This window comes from Carcharhinus amblyrhynchos, chromosome 6 (genome assembly GCF_965287045.1).
Source record: "Carcharhinus amblyrhynchos chromosome 6, sCarAmb.v2.hapA, whole genome shotgun sequence".
NCBI classification, from domain to species: domain Eukaryota; kingdom Metazoa; phylum Chordata; class Chondrichthyes; order Carcharhiniformes; family Carcharhinidae; genus Carcharhinus; species Carcharhinus amblyrhynchos.
Window position 1 is genome coordinate 83280684 of NC_137329.1, and position 15001 is coordinate 83295684.

At 41.8% G+C, this 15001-nt stretch overlaps 1 protein-coding gene across 4 annotated transcripts in view; it reads right to left on the reverse strand.

The window, feature by feature from the left end:
- Positions 1-8438: 8438 nt before the first annotated feature.
- ptprz1a (protein tyrosine phosphatase receptor type Z1a) overlaps positions 8439-15001 on the reverse strand; it is a 231950-nt gene continuing 225387 nt past the window's right edge. For all 4 annotated transcript variants that reach the window (XM_080190807.1, XM_080190809.1, XM_080190808.1 and 1 more), the window contains 4 exons: positions 14571-14717; positions 10958-11100; positions 10316-10451; positions 8439-8869 (listed from right to left, as the gene is read on the reverse strand). In XM_080190807.1, the coding sequence (XP_080046933.1) occupies positions 8723-8869; positions 10316-10451; positions 10958-11100; positions 14571-14717 (573 nt within the window). In that variant the 3' untranslated portion in view covers positions 8439-8722. The remainder of the gene's footprint in view (positions 8870-10315; positions 10452-10957; positions 11101-14570; positions 14718-15001) is intronic.

Consider the following 15001-nt stretch of genomic DNA (forward strand, 5'->3'; position numbering starts at 1 on the left):
CTCTGTGTGTGAAATCTTCTATCTTTACACATAGCGACAAATCTGCACTCATAGAATTGAAAATCCAATGTACCAGCATTAACTCCCCAACCAGAGGTAACAATTTGGATCACAGAGAGAATTTACAAAAGATCAAACAGGTGGAGTGTGGTGACTAGGGGACTTTGCAAATTTGCTGATGACACCAAGATGGCTAGATTGGCAGGCAGTGAGGAGCAGTGTCTGGCAATACAGCAGGATATTGATAGCCTGGTTGATTGGGCAGATACGTGGCAAATGGAGTTTAATCCGGATAAATGTGAGGTGATGCATTTTGGCCTGAATAATGTAGGGGGAAGTTATATGATAAAGAGTAAGCCCGTAAGCTGTATAGAGTCGCAGCGAGACCTGGGGGTGTAAGTGCACAAGTCTTTGAAGGTGGCAGTGCAAGTGGAGAGTGTGGTGAACAAAAGCCTATGGTGTGTTAGCCTTTATAGGAAGGTGTATAGAATATAAGAGCTGGAGTCTAATGTTGCAGTTGTACAGAACGTTGGTTAGGCCGCATTTGGACTACTGCGTGCAGTTCTGGTTGCCTTACTACCGGAAGGACGTGGACACTCTGGAGAGCGTGCAGAGGAGGTTTACCAGGATGTTGCCTGGTATGGAAGGACTGGGGTATGAGGAAAGATTGAAGAAATTGGGGCTCTTTCCCCTTGAAAGACGCCAACTGAGGGGGGATCTAATAGAGGTATATAAGATTATGAAGGGTATAGATAGAGTAAACAGAGGTAAGCTATTTCCTATAATAGAGACACGTAGGACAAGAGGCCATGGACTTAAGGTGAGGGGGGAGAGGTACAACTCAGATATTAGAGGGAGGTTTTTCACACAGAGGGTAGTGGGGGTATGGAATGCTCTGCCAAGTAAGGTGGTGGAGGCAAACACACTAGAGTCCTTCAAGAGTAACTTAGACAGGCACATGACTGAGTTGGAGATGGGTGGATATAGGAGAACCTTTTAAATAAGGGTCATTAGCATTGGGGCGTCCCTGGTAATGTAAATGGGTATAGTATGATAATAATGTTTTTTCTCTTTTCATTCACAGGTTTTAAGTCGGTCCACCTCGTGTCCAACGAGGGGCATACACGCGATGGGTCGTACTGGGGCTGCTCTTGGTTGTTCGAGATTGGCCTAGTGCTTCATGTCGTTAATGTGCGCCTAAACTGGACAAGATACTGGGCAAGACGACAGCTCAGTGACTGTCACTGATTGCTGTGCAGACACATGGATTTGGGCCGGTGTCTGTGGGAGTTTGCGCATTCTCCCCGTGCTTGTGTGGGTTTTCTCCGGGTGCTCCGGTTTCCTCCCACACCCCAAAGATGTGCTGTTAGGCTGATTGGCAGGAATAAATTGTCCCTAAATCAGTTTCCCTCAATCTGGATGGCCATAAAACATTAGATAGGGGTCATGGGTAGAGAGGTGGACTGGTGGTGTTGAGATGGTGGCGCGGGCTCGTTGGGCCGAAGGGCCTGTTTCCCGGGCTGATTTTGTTCTTTGACTTTCACAGTAACTTCATTGCAATGTTCCTGTAAGCCCACTTGTGACACTAATAAATAAACTTTAACTTTAAAAGTTTTAAACCTTGCACACATTGTATTAGTTGATATAGGTAATGGATTCAACTCTGGTGAGTGGCATAATGGTTAGCACTGTTGCCTCACCGTGCCAGGGACCTAGGTTCGATTCCGGCTTGGGTCACTGTCTGTGTGGAGTTTGCACATTCTCCCTGTGTCTGGTGGGTTTCCTCTGGGTGCTCTGGTTTCCTCCCACAGTCCAAAGATATGCTGGTTACGTTGATTGGCTTTGCTAGATTGCCCCTTAGTGTCAGGGGGACTAGCTAGGGTAAATGCATGGAGTTACAGGATAGGGCCTGGGTGGGATTGTGATTGGTGCAGAATCGATGGGCTGAATGCCCTCCTTCTGCATTATAGGATTCTGTCCCAATCAAAGAACAAGGAACAAAAACAGCCCGGGAAACAGGCCCTTCGGCCCAACGAGCCCGCGCCGCCATTTTGACACTACCAGTCCCCCCCCTCCACCCATGACTCTTATCTATTGTTTTATGGCAATCCACATTGAGGGAAACTAATTTAGGGACAATTTATTACTGCCAATCAGCCTAATAGCACATCTTTGGGATGTGGGAGGAAACCAGAGCACCCGGAGAAAACCCATGCAAGCACGGGGAGAATGCGCAAACTCCCACAGACACTGGCCCAAATCCATGTGTCTGCACAGCAATCAGTGATAGTCACTGAGCTGTCGTGTTGCCCAGCATCTGGTCCAGTTTAAGCACACACTAACGACATGAAGCACTAGGCCACTCTCGAACATTCAAGAGCAGCCCTTGTACTACCCATCACGTGTGTGCTCCTCGTTGGACAACAAGGTGGACCGAATTAAAACCTGTGAATTAAAAGAGAAAAACATTATTATCATACTACATTCTTTTACATTACCAGGGATGCCCCAATGCTAACGAACCTTATTTAAAACAATCTCCTATATCCACCCATCTCCAACCCACTCATGTGCCTAAGTTACTCTTAAACAACTCCAGCATGCCTGCCTCCACCACCTTACTTGGCAGAGCATTCCATACCCCCACTACCCTCTGTGTGAAAAACCCCCCTCTAATATCTGTGTTGTACCTCTCCCCCCTCACCTTAAGTCCATGGCCTCTTGTCCTACGTGTCTCTAACATAGGAAATAGCTTACCTCTGTTTATCTATACCCTTCATAATCTTATATACCTCTATTAGATCCCCCCTCACTCTCCGCCTTTCAAGGGAAAACAGCCCCAATTTGCTCAATCCTTCCTCATACCCCAGTCCTTCCATACCAGGCAACATCCTGGTAAACCTCCTCTGCACGCTCTCCAGAGTGTCCGGCCAAAATGCATCACCTCACATTTATCCGGATTAAACTCCATTTGCCATATATCTGCCCAATATACCAGCCTATCAATATCCTGTTGTATTGCCAGACACTGCTCCTCACTGCCTGCCAATCCAGCCACCTTTATGTGATCAGCAAATTTGCTGATCACACCACTTACTCCCTCTTCCAAGTCATTTATATACACTACAAAGAGAAGAGGTCCCAGTACTGAGCCCTGCGGCACACCACTAGTGACAGACCTCCAGCTAGAAAAGAACCCCTCCACTACTACTCTGTCTCCTCTTAGCCAGCCAGTTCTCAACCCATCTAGATACCTGGCCTCATATCCCATGAGCCTTAATCTTTTCTACCAACCTACCATGAGGGACTTTGTCAAACGCCTTACTGAAATCCATATAGACGACATCAACAGCTCGTCCTTCGTCGACCGTTTTTGTCACCTCCTCAAAAAATTCCACCAGATGCGTAAGGCAAGGCTTCCCCTTTACAAAGCCATGCTGCATATCCTTAATCAGATTGCAATGCTCTAAGTGCTCATACATCCTATCCCCAAGAATCCTCTCCATCAACTTGCCTACCACTGACGTCAAACTCACCAGCCTATAGTTACCCGGGTTATCCCTCTTACCCTTTTTAAACAACAGTACCACATTCACTTCAATTCTAGGAATGGTCCGCAGATTCCTGCGTCAATAACTTCAGTAAGAAGTCTCAAAACACCAGGTTAAAGTCCAACAGGTTTATTTGGTAGTGAACACCACTAGTTTTCAGAGTTTGCCTGTTCGTCAAGTGAGTGGCTTCAGCCAAGCCCAGGGAGCCATTCAATATCTAGCAAGTAGTTACAGAGCCCCACATATCTTTCTACAGTTTGCCTGTAAATATGCTCCTCTAAGTCCTGCCAATTATTTGTTGGCCTACATGCACACCAGTAGTTTAATACCTACATTATAAGAAACATAACTTTAGTTTATATAAAATAAAAACATAAAATGCTGGATAAACTCAGTAGGTCTGGCAGCATTTATGGACAGAGAAACACGGTTAACATTTCACATTCACATGACCCTTTACCAAGCAGAAAAGGGAAAGAAATGTGATATATTGGACAAGGCTGGATGGGGCAGAATGGAAAGTCAATGATTGTCACTCTCTCCTTAGTTCCTTAACCAATGATATCATGGCAATAAGGCAAAGGGGCTTTTAATAGTGCCATTAAAGACTGAAGATTGTTAATGATAGCAAAGGTAGGAGAGCAGAATGTGTTAATAGGAGAAAAGAGGTAAATGCTTGGCGTGCGAGCAAAACTGAGCAACAAGGGATAATGTCCATGTGTGGGAAGGGTGAGTAGTGTTGGGACAAGCCAGGAGAACCACATAACAGAAATTAAAAGGGGAAGGAAAGATGAAGGGCAAGTTCAGAGTCTAAAGTTGTTGAACTCAATGTTGAATCCAGAAGGCTATAATGTGTCCAATCAGAAGATAAGTTGCTGTTCTTCTAGTTTGTGTTGGGAATTTGAGTCCATATGGCCCTTCTACAGAACTGAAAAGGGATAGAAATGAGATGAATTATATACTTGGAGAGTAATGTGGAGTGTGGGGCACAGATTGGAAAGATTTCAGATTTCCAGCATCTGCAGAATTTTGCTTTTATCTTAACGTAAACTCTTTTCATAATGTTATTTAATCTCCGGTTCCAGATATTATTCTATTAAATCTGAACTGCATGCCTTCCAAGACCAATACACTCTTCCTAAGATGCAGTGCACATAATATTCACAGTGGTCTAGATGTGGTCCAACCAGGGCTTCTTATGGCTGTGGCTTGATTTCTAGTCCCTTATGTTCCCATCTTTAAGATATAAAGGCCGGCATTCCGTTAGCCCTTTTGATTATTTTCTTTAACAGTTCATGACATTTTAATGCCCTGTGTACTTTCACTATCATATGTCTTAGTACTTGATTCTAGCCTAGAGGTCCAATGTCGGGGCAAGATGTCACATCACTGAACTAATAATCCAGAGGCCCAGCCTAATGCCTCTGGAGGAGATGGGCTTGAATCCCACCATGGTAGCTGGTGGTATTTAAATTCAATTAATAAATCTTGATTTATAAAAGCACACCTCGGTGATGGTGATCATATAACTATCATTGGTTGTCATAAAAACTCAACTGGTTGGTTACCTGGTCTGGCCTATATGTGACTGCAGACCCACAGCAAAATGGTTGACTTTTAATTGACTTCATGTCAAGAGCAATTAGGGACGGGATAGTAGTGCTGGCCTTGCCAGTGACACCAACCTCCCATTAAACAATTTTAAAAAGTGGATGACCTTGCTCTTGCATATGTTCAAATATAGTTTGCCATAGTTTTGTCAATTTAATTAATTATTAATATATCTCTGTAACTTTATCCTTCCACCTATACTGCATAAAATACTGTACATCGTTGTGTCATCAAACTTGAATATACAAAGAACAATACAGCACAGGAAACAAGCCCTTCGGCCCTCCAAGCCTGCACCACTCATTGGTCTAACTAGACCATTCTTCTGTATCCCTCCATTCTTAGTCTGCTCATGTGACTATCCAGATAAGTCTTAAACGATCCCAGCGTGTCTGCCTCCACCACCCTGCTTGGCAGTGCATTCCAGGCCCCCACCAACCTCTGTGTAAAATACATCCCTCTAATATCTGAGTTAAACCTCACCCTGACCCTGTGACCCCTCGTGTTTGTCAACTCTGATCTGGGAAAAAGCTTCCCACAGTTCACCCTATCCACACCCCCTCAATTTTATACACCTCTATTAGGTCTCCCTTCATTCTCTGTCTTTCCAGGGAGAAGAACCCCAGTTTACCCAGTCTCTCCTCATAGCTAAGACCCACCATCCTGGTAAACCTTCTCTGCACTCTCTCCAAAGCCTCCACGTCCTTCTGGCAGTGTGGCGACCAGAACTGGACGCAGTATTCCAAATGTGGCCTAACCAATGGTCTATATAGCTGTAACATCAGATGCCAATTTTTATACTCTATACCCCCATACTGTAAAGGCAAGCATGCCATATGCCTTCTTTAACACCTTCTCCATCTGTACTGCCACCTTCATGGATCTGTGGACTTGCACACACAGGTCCCTCTGTATGTCTATACTTTTGATGGTTCTGCCATTTATTGTATAGCTCCCCCCTACATTAGTCCTACCAAAATGCATCACTTCGCATTTATCTGCCATTTCTCTGCCCAATGTTCCAGCCTACCTATATCCTGCTGTATTCTCCGACAATTTTCATAGCTATCCGCAAGTCCAGCCATCTTCGTGTCATCTGCAAAACTTACTGATCACATTAGTTACACCTTCTTCCAAATCATTTATATATAGCACAAATAGCAGAGGTTCCAGTACGGAGCCCTGTGGAACACCACTGGTCACAGACCTCCAGCTGGAAAAAGACCCATCCACTACTACCCTCTGTCTTCTGTGGCCTAGCCAGTTCTCTACCCATCTAGCCACCTCTCCTTTTATCCTATGAGATTTAACCTTTTGCACCAACCTGCCATGAGGGACTTTGTCAAACACTTTACTAAAATGTAAATGGCCATGGTGGCTTTGTGTGGCTTTTAGTCCCACACTAATAAATTTATGTTGAGGTCCCAGTACAGAACCTTAGAAGATACTGTTCATTACATCCAGCTATTGATAGTACCTCCCTTTTCTGTCTGTTCAATTTCTTAACCTGATTAATAGTCCAGATTTTATAAAAAGGTCCTGTTCTTAAGTTTAGTTCCTAGTGCATGGTACTCTCCAAATAGGACATTATACCTATTTCTCCTTATAGAACATAGAACATTACAGCGCAGTACAGGTCCTTCGGCCCTCAATGTTGTGCCGACCTGTGAAAACCAGTCTAAAGCCCATCTACACTATTCCAATATCATCCATATGTTTATTCAATGTCCATTTAAATGCCCTTAATGTTGGCGAGTCCACTACTGTTGCGGACAGGGCATTCCATGCCCTTACTACTCTAAGTAAAGAACCTACCTCTGATGTCTATCCTAAATATATCACCCCTCAATTTAAAGCTATATCCCCTTGTGCTAGCCATCACCATCCGAGGAAAAAGGCTCTCACTGTCCACCCTATCTAATCCTCTGATCATCTTGTATGCCTCTATTAAGTCTATTATGTTGTTGGATCCAACATGAACAACTATGATTGGATCATCTCTATCTCAAACATTCCTTCAAGCCAGTTCAAAGTGGCTCACATCCAGTTAAACATATCATGCAATGATGCTGCATACGCAGCACGCTATCTGCTTACCTAATGATTGCATTTTGGGATTTCAGAAATTCAAATTTCACAGGTTGAATTGCCAGTTTTTCAGTCAAGCAACATATTTTATAAATCTAAGATCTGATTATTAGATATTAAGATATATATGGGTTATAGACAAAGTAATATACATTGATTGCAAAGATTTAATTATCTTTGTGCTGGTTAATACAGGGGAGATTTACGCATCTATCGTTTAAATATATTTTGCATTACTAGCCAGAAAATACATGGAAGTTAAACTCCAAACTGCATTTATAAAGTACAAAAGGATTATTTTATTAATATTTTTCTTTCCAGAGTTTCAATATTGTAATTGACATTTTTAATTCTATAGTTTGAGCAGACATTAAATTCAGGGCTGATATTGGGCAGGTGTTCTTAAAGTCAGGATGTTGTAAAGCTTCTGCAGGGCTGGAAGTTAATCTCCTTAACTCCAGAAATGTTGACAGATGTGTGTCAAACAAGGTGTAATTGGCACATCCCCAATAATAACAGCCAGTACTAATCAGCTAATAAACCTTGTATTTTAATTCTTCTGCAGTAGCCGTTATGTAAAAACATCAGCTGCAACCAAATCACACATCACCTGGATTTTTTTTCTGTGAAAAGTCTGTCTAGAACTTACTATTCCTGTTGCACGAGTAGTGTTAAAATTGCATGCTGTTATTTGTAAAATTACATCAAATAAGTCATTAATAAACATCTGACATGAGATTTAGAATCAAAACTGAATTAAACAGACATATTTAAACATTAATAAAACGCCAGCTACAACAACCATGTAGTCAGAACATCAAAAAAGACTAGAAAAGACTCTGTAGTAAAATATAAAAATCTAGAATTATAAATAGAAATTTGGTCCATGGACAGGTTCATTGTTCTACTATTTACATTATGTATTAGAAGATTAATTTTCTTTCTTTAACAATATGACGTTAACCAGACTTAATCAACACTGAATATTTCTGTACATTCAGTAGCTTGCTTGGGCACTGCTGAATGCTGGTCTTTATAAAGGTGTTGACATCATGGAAAACAGAGAGATAAGTCTTAGGCAGCAGCACTCTAGTAATCATTGATGTTGCGGTCAATATTCCTTTTCAGAAACTTCTTTAGAAGACACTGTCATGGATGCCCACCCCCCCTCCCCCAAACACCCCCCCAACTTGATACAGACTGGAAGCAGACCATGGGACTTGACACTGAACATGCTGAATATGCAACTACAGCGAACATCAGTCAGGCCAGCGTGATGCAAATGGGACATTCACACACTGCACAACAATTTCTGCTAACAACTTTTTTAAATATAAAGGCACCCACAGGTCAATGTCCATTGGTGACACAAAATGGATACCAGGATTTTGCAATGGATACCTGTATAATTAACAAGATCTTAAATAGGATTGTGTTCTTCTCCAGTGTTGGTGAAGATATTCCTTGCACTGTTACACCAGAGACTCCATGCTCTCTGCTCCATTACAGTCATTGGCAGACATGGCCAAGCCATTGGTTTCCAATGTACTTGCAGGATTTTCATCTTCTCTTGTGCTGACCAGGCTGAGGACAGCTTTGTATAAAAACTGGTACTGATCCTGTGGAGAGAGAACAGGCTTCATTCCTTCTGTAACACATTTGAGAATCATTCAACTGGGTGAGAATTTCCCTCTCCACTCCAAAACAATATCTTGGGTACAAGCACAAGAAGATTATGCTGAAGACATTAGTTTGGCCTTAGCTGCAGTATAGTATCCAGTTCTGGTGCCACATTTTTTATGAAAGATGTAAAAGATTTGAAAAGGATGCAGAAAGGATTCAGAATGATTTAGGGATGAGGAACTTCAGTTATGAAGATAAATTGGAGAGATTAAGATTGTTTTCCTTGGGAGAAAAGAAAGCTGAGAAGGAAATTTGATGGCGCTATTCAAAATTATGAGAGATCTGGACAGAATAGACAGGGAGAAACTGTGCCACTTATGAAAGGATTGAAAAGGAGGGGGCACAGATTTAAAGTAATTGCTAAAAGAATCAAAAGCGACATGAAGAAACACTTTTTCACACAGTGAGTAATTAAGATTTGGAATGCACTGCCTGACAGTATGATGAAGGCAGGCTCAGTTGAAGCATCCAAAATAGAATTCAGCTGTTATCTAAAAATGAAGAATGTGCAGGTTACAGGGAAAATGTGGGAGAATGCATTAGGTGAAATTGTTCATTCAAAGACTCAATGAGGATGCAATGGGCCAAATGGCTTCCTCCTGCCTGTATCTTTTCTGTGATTCTGTAAAAATGCAAAAGGGCTGCTCATATCTACCTTGTTACTTAATATTATTGGAGATCTTTTCAATGTTATCAAAAATTCCAATTCTATATTTTCTTCCTTTTTTGATTTCCCTGCTAAGTGAAATATGGATATGGAATTGTTGCATGATGACCTACTGAACTGCTAGTAGGTCACTCACTCATGGTGTTGCGCACAGACAGCCTGGGCTCAGAGCAGAGTGTCAGATTAGCTGCTACCCTGCAGCTTGTGGGAAATTAGGCAAATCAGAACAAGTTCAAGAATTTTGATCATTTCATTCCCCCACACACATTTATATATGTTATGTCAAAACATAGGAACTAGGAGCGGGATTAAACCATTCGGCCCTTCAAGTCTGATCTGCCATTTGATATGATCATGGCTGAGCCTCTATCAAAGCTCCTGCTTTGTCCTAACACCAGCAAGCACCGTCCTAACCCGAACAAACCTCCCCCCTCCTGACCCCCACCCCCGCCATGAGAAATTTGGTTCAAAGGTGTAGCTGTTCCTACAAAGGCCCATCAATCGGAGTTCAGAACTCTTCTGTTCCGAGGTACGTCACTGTCACTGACACACACATACATCCATTGGAACATTCCCTAGTGGTAACCCCAGACAGAGTAACAGGTTACATTTCAATTTCCATCAATCCCAGTCTTCTTCTTAAATATATTCTGAAAATGTTTTGACAAAAATAGGAATGAACCCTGCATTCACAGAATGGTATTTAGTGACTTACAATATCAGTGAAGACGCCAGGCCTCATTAAGTTAATCATTTTAGCTGCTTGATAAACATCCACCGAGTTTTCACTCTCCAGCTGATGCATCAATTTAGTCAAAGCACAGAAGGTTCCAGCTGTTATTCCCCCATGTCTATTGAAGGAAATGAAACAGTTTTAGATTCACACACATAGAGCCTTCAATAGTAAAATCCATTACAGTCCTGTCCATTGCCAAACCTAAGGTCACAGTCAACCCAATGAACATTAAAACTTCATTTCAAATCAGAGATGTCCCAGAAGCATGCAAGCATTGTCAACTTGGATGAAGGCTGTACTGAAGATTCTTGTCCTCCCCCCAACCAGGTGCTTGGATATTAAGTTTAATCATACTGTCAGGAAGAGGATTAACAGGCTGGGCGCAAGGGAGAAGGTCTCTTCACAGCAAGCTATTCAGATTCCTCCACATCAGACTTTGAATTCGGAACCAATGAAACACTAAAAACCTGGTGAAAAACGCACACCCATTTTGGGGGCTTTTTAAAAAGCACCAACTGGATAAACTTGATAGCTCCCATTCCTGAGGAGATGTTTTTGTGAGGAGGTCTCTACTATGTAAGTGGAGTAAATTGAGAGAGGGTAACAATTAAAACCACATACTCGTCATGGACAATTGTTGGCCCATCTCTTTTAACAGCTTCTTCGCGTATCACATTGAGGAGCTCAAAGGTTTTTCTGATCGGACCGTCTGGATTTGGCCACTTTGGAGACTGGTAATGCCTCACCTCAAGCACATAGTCATCCTGCAGCAATTGTTAAAAGAAAACATTATTCTCCATATATCTCTGTTATTCAATGGCAGAAGGTATGCTTTGAAAAGAGTGAAGTTTTTTTTGCCGTGCTAATAAAAGCGGGTTCATCATAGGACACTCTACACCCTTGCCTATAAACAGTCAAAACTAATCTTCATGATGCTGTCAGATTGAAAAGCTGAAGACTGGGACCTCTGACTTCTGGATTGTGAAATTGCATCTCATTAAGGAATATGTCTCAGGATATTTTTAAGCATGGTGATACATGGTGAACTTCACTGTAATTCCAATTAGAGGAAAAATATATTTTAATAATGCTGTTGATCTACCTTGGAAACAAGTTACTACATTAATGCATGCTCAGACAGATGTCTGTTGTTCAAATGAAGTATTTCAGTGATTAAGGCAATATTTCAAAAGGTGTTCTATCTGTAAATTGGGGTTGGCCATTTCTTGCCTTTTGCCCATCTCTAATTTCCACCACTCCACCATTTGCAGACCTGCCATCAACTGCCTTGCATTCATTGAGCACTTTTAACATAACAAAAAGTGTTCAAGGTACTTCACATGGACAATAACAATATCTCAACATTAAAGTCACAAAGAGGTATTAGGAAGGTGATCCAAAGCCTGGTCAAAGATTTTAAGGAGTCTTGTAAAGGAGAAGAGAAAGGTGTCAAGGTTTAGAGAGCCAATTGCAGAGCTTAGGGCCTAAGTATAGAAAATAGGAGCAGCTGTAGGCTATTTGGCCCATTAAGCCTGCTTTGCCATTCAACACAATCATGGCTGATCCACAATCTCAACACCATACTCCAACAATCTCTGTATATTCCTTAACACCTTTAGATTCTAGAAAGCTATCTATTTCCTTCTCAGTTAAAGGGATGGCTAGCAAAGGTAGAATGATTAACACTGGGGCAGAGCAGGAGACTATAATTGGATTATCTTTGGCTCTTTTTCATATTATTTGCTCTCGGTCCAAACAAAATAATCTGACTGAAATTCAACTCCAATTTTAAACAGGAAATATACATCTTGCCATGTTTAAACATAATTGTTCCTAGGTTACAAAAATATGAAGTAACTATAACTATGCAATCCTACATTAGGCATAAGATTAAGAGAAACAAAATGTCAGGTGATGTAGCTAAATCATGTTCTACTGATAATTTACACTGGTAAATAATGTGCGGTGGCACAGTGGTTAGCACTGCTGTCTCACAGCGCCAGGGACCCAGGTTCAATTTCAGCCTTCAGTCACTGTCTGGCCGGAGTCTGCATGTTCTCCCCATGTCTGCGTGGGTTTCCTCCCACAATTCAAAAGACGTGCTGGTTAGGTGCATTGGCCGTGCTAAATTCTTCAGTGTAGCTGAACAGGCACCGTGTGGCAACTAGGGGATTTTCACAGTAACTTTATTGCAGTGTTAATGTGAGGCTACTTGTGACATGAGTAAATAAACTGTAAACTGTATTTCTCATGCATGTTGATCATTAACAGAAACAAAAAAAAAACATAAGTAACCACAAATTTAATAAGATAGTAATGGGAGGTGATGGTCATAGTTGATGAAACAGAGCCTCATTTAACGAAAAATGTTTTAACTAAACCTGATACTTCTAATTTTCTGCCTTTAAGAATCTGCTCTTTAGCCCTTCTCTCCTGCTGTTATGTAATCCTTTCAAATCAGCGTACTGCAGACGCTGGAAATCAGAAATAAAATCAGAAAATGCTGGAAAAACTCAGGGTTAGCAGCATTATTGGGCTTCTGAGAGGTCTCAGACCAGAAATGTTAACAATGTTTTGCCCATTGTTAAATCCTTGCTGGGTTACAGTCACTTATGGGCTGGTATGTCTGTTTACCCTTTCTACGTGTTACTATTCTTATATCAGCCTCAGTAGGGAGGGCAGGTAAGTCAATAAATTGTGGCAAACATCACAAGTGAAATTGTTCAACAGCATGCATCACACCACAGCGATCAGGAGTGAGGTGGGAACCCTGGCTAGTCTTCCCCTTCGCTAAATCAGGGCCATTAACCATTCCCTGCGTTCCAACCAAACTTGAATTGGCTAATTCAGCTCAGACTGAGGAACAAATATAGGGACTTTCCTCAGTCTGTAACGCTCAAAATATCTGTATTGTCCACTATTCTGCTTCAGGGATACCATACAAAAGCTGTCTTACATAGAATCCCTACAGTGCAGAAGGAGGCCATTCAGCCCATCGAGTCTGCACTGACCACAGTCACACCCATGCTGTATTCCCGTAACCCCACATATTTACCCTGTTAATCCCCTGACACTAGGGTCAATTTAGCATGGTCAATCAACCAAACCTGCACATCTTTGGATTGTGGGAAGAAACTGGAGCACCTGCAGGAAACCCACGCAGATACGGGGAGAATGTGTAAATTCCACACAGACAGAGTACCAAGCCAGGAATTGAATTTAGGTCCCTGGCATGTGAGGCAACAATGCTAACCACAGTGCCACCATGCTGTCCATTCATTACCCATTCACCCATTACTTAAATTGCTTTCAAAGAATAGTTGGAAGGAATAAAATAATGGTGTAAAGAAAGCCAAGGCAGAGACTGATATGCAGATGTCTCATGTTCTAACGTACAACATGATGCAGCCAATCAGTAAAACATGTTTGCTCTGTGCTATTTGGTGGAAAGATCTACAGACAACAGAAACCAGCTCATAAACTAACCAGCAAGAGATAAATGCTGAGACACTCAGTAGATCAGGTGCCATCACCAAGAAAGCACAAGACAGCTGGTGTTTCAGAAGTACACTCTTCCTGAAAAAAGGATGTGCAGCAAGACAGGGGAGGGGGCAGAACACACAGCACCTGTAAAATGTGCTCATTGGAGATTAAGAAATGCTTAAGGAGCAGATGGATATGCACAGGAGACATACAGGGAAATAAAATACAAGACAGGTTGTGGGAAGAGCTAATGTGGAGTAGCTAAACATAATAAGAAGCGTGAACTGGTGAAGTACAGTAAGCCCCAGGAATTCAGTGGATGAATAAACACAAGTCATTGGTAAAGGCGTTAACCATCTTGCCTGATTATTTTTTTAACTTAACCAACAGAGAAAGTGCTTTGACAAAGGGTTGGCTGACTCGAAACATCAGCTGTATTTTCTCTCCTTAAAGATGCTGCCAGGTCTGCTGAGATTTTCCAGCATTTTCTCTTTCGGTTTCAGATTCCAGCATCAATGATAATTTGCTTTTATTAATTTAAACAGATGTTTTCAAATGACAAAAAAATTATTTTTTTAAATTATAATGCTTTGTTGCAGAATAAATGATTGCGTTTCAATCTCATTATGATACTTATCGTAAAGCTAGTACTTAATTAGTTGTGGCTTGTGTTCTGAGATGAACTACATTATACCAGCGACATCACTGAATCACTTCTCCCTCCCTGGCTGACGTATCTTTGGTATGTTACCTGTGTTGCTTCCAGAATGAAATCTTGGAAGATGAGCTGTTCCTCATTAGAAAGACAGAGATGGCTCTGGTTAATCAGGCTCACTGTAAATGCTTCACAATTCATTGGTTCTTCCTTCCTTGGCCAATACACAGATTCACTCTCAGCCTGCAAAAACAGCAGCAACACGGCGTTTATATCCACACAAATATCTAATTGCTGCTTACAGATAAAGATTAAGAATTTATACCATAACCAGCATTCTGAATGGGTGGGATTTTACGGCCTTGCTCATTCTGAAACCGCAAAATCCAGCCAGAGGTCAACAGACCTTTCCATTGTTCTTCCACTCACCTGCTCCGATTCCTGTGGCGGGCAGTGCAGTAAAATTCCAGCCATTCTCTCAGGAGCTCCTGGAGAACTGCCTGGAACTGAATTTAAAAAAGGAGTAG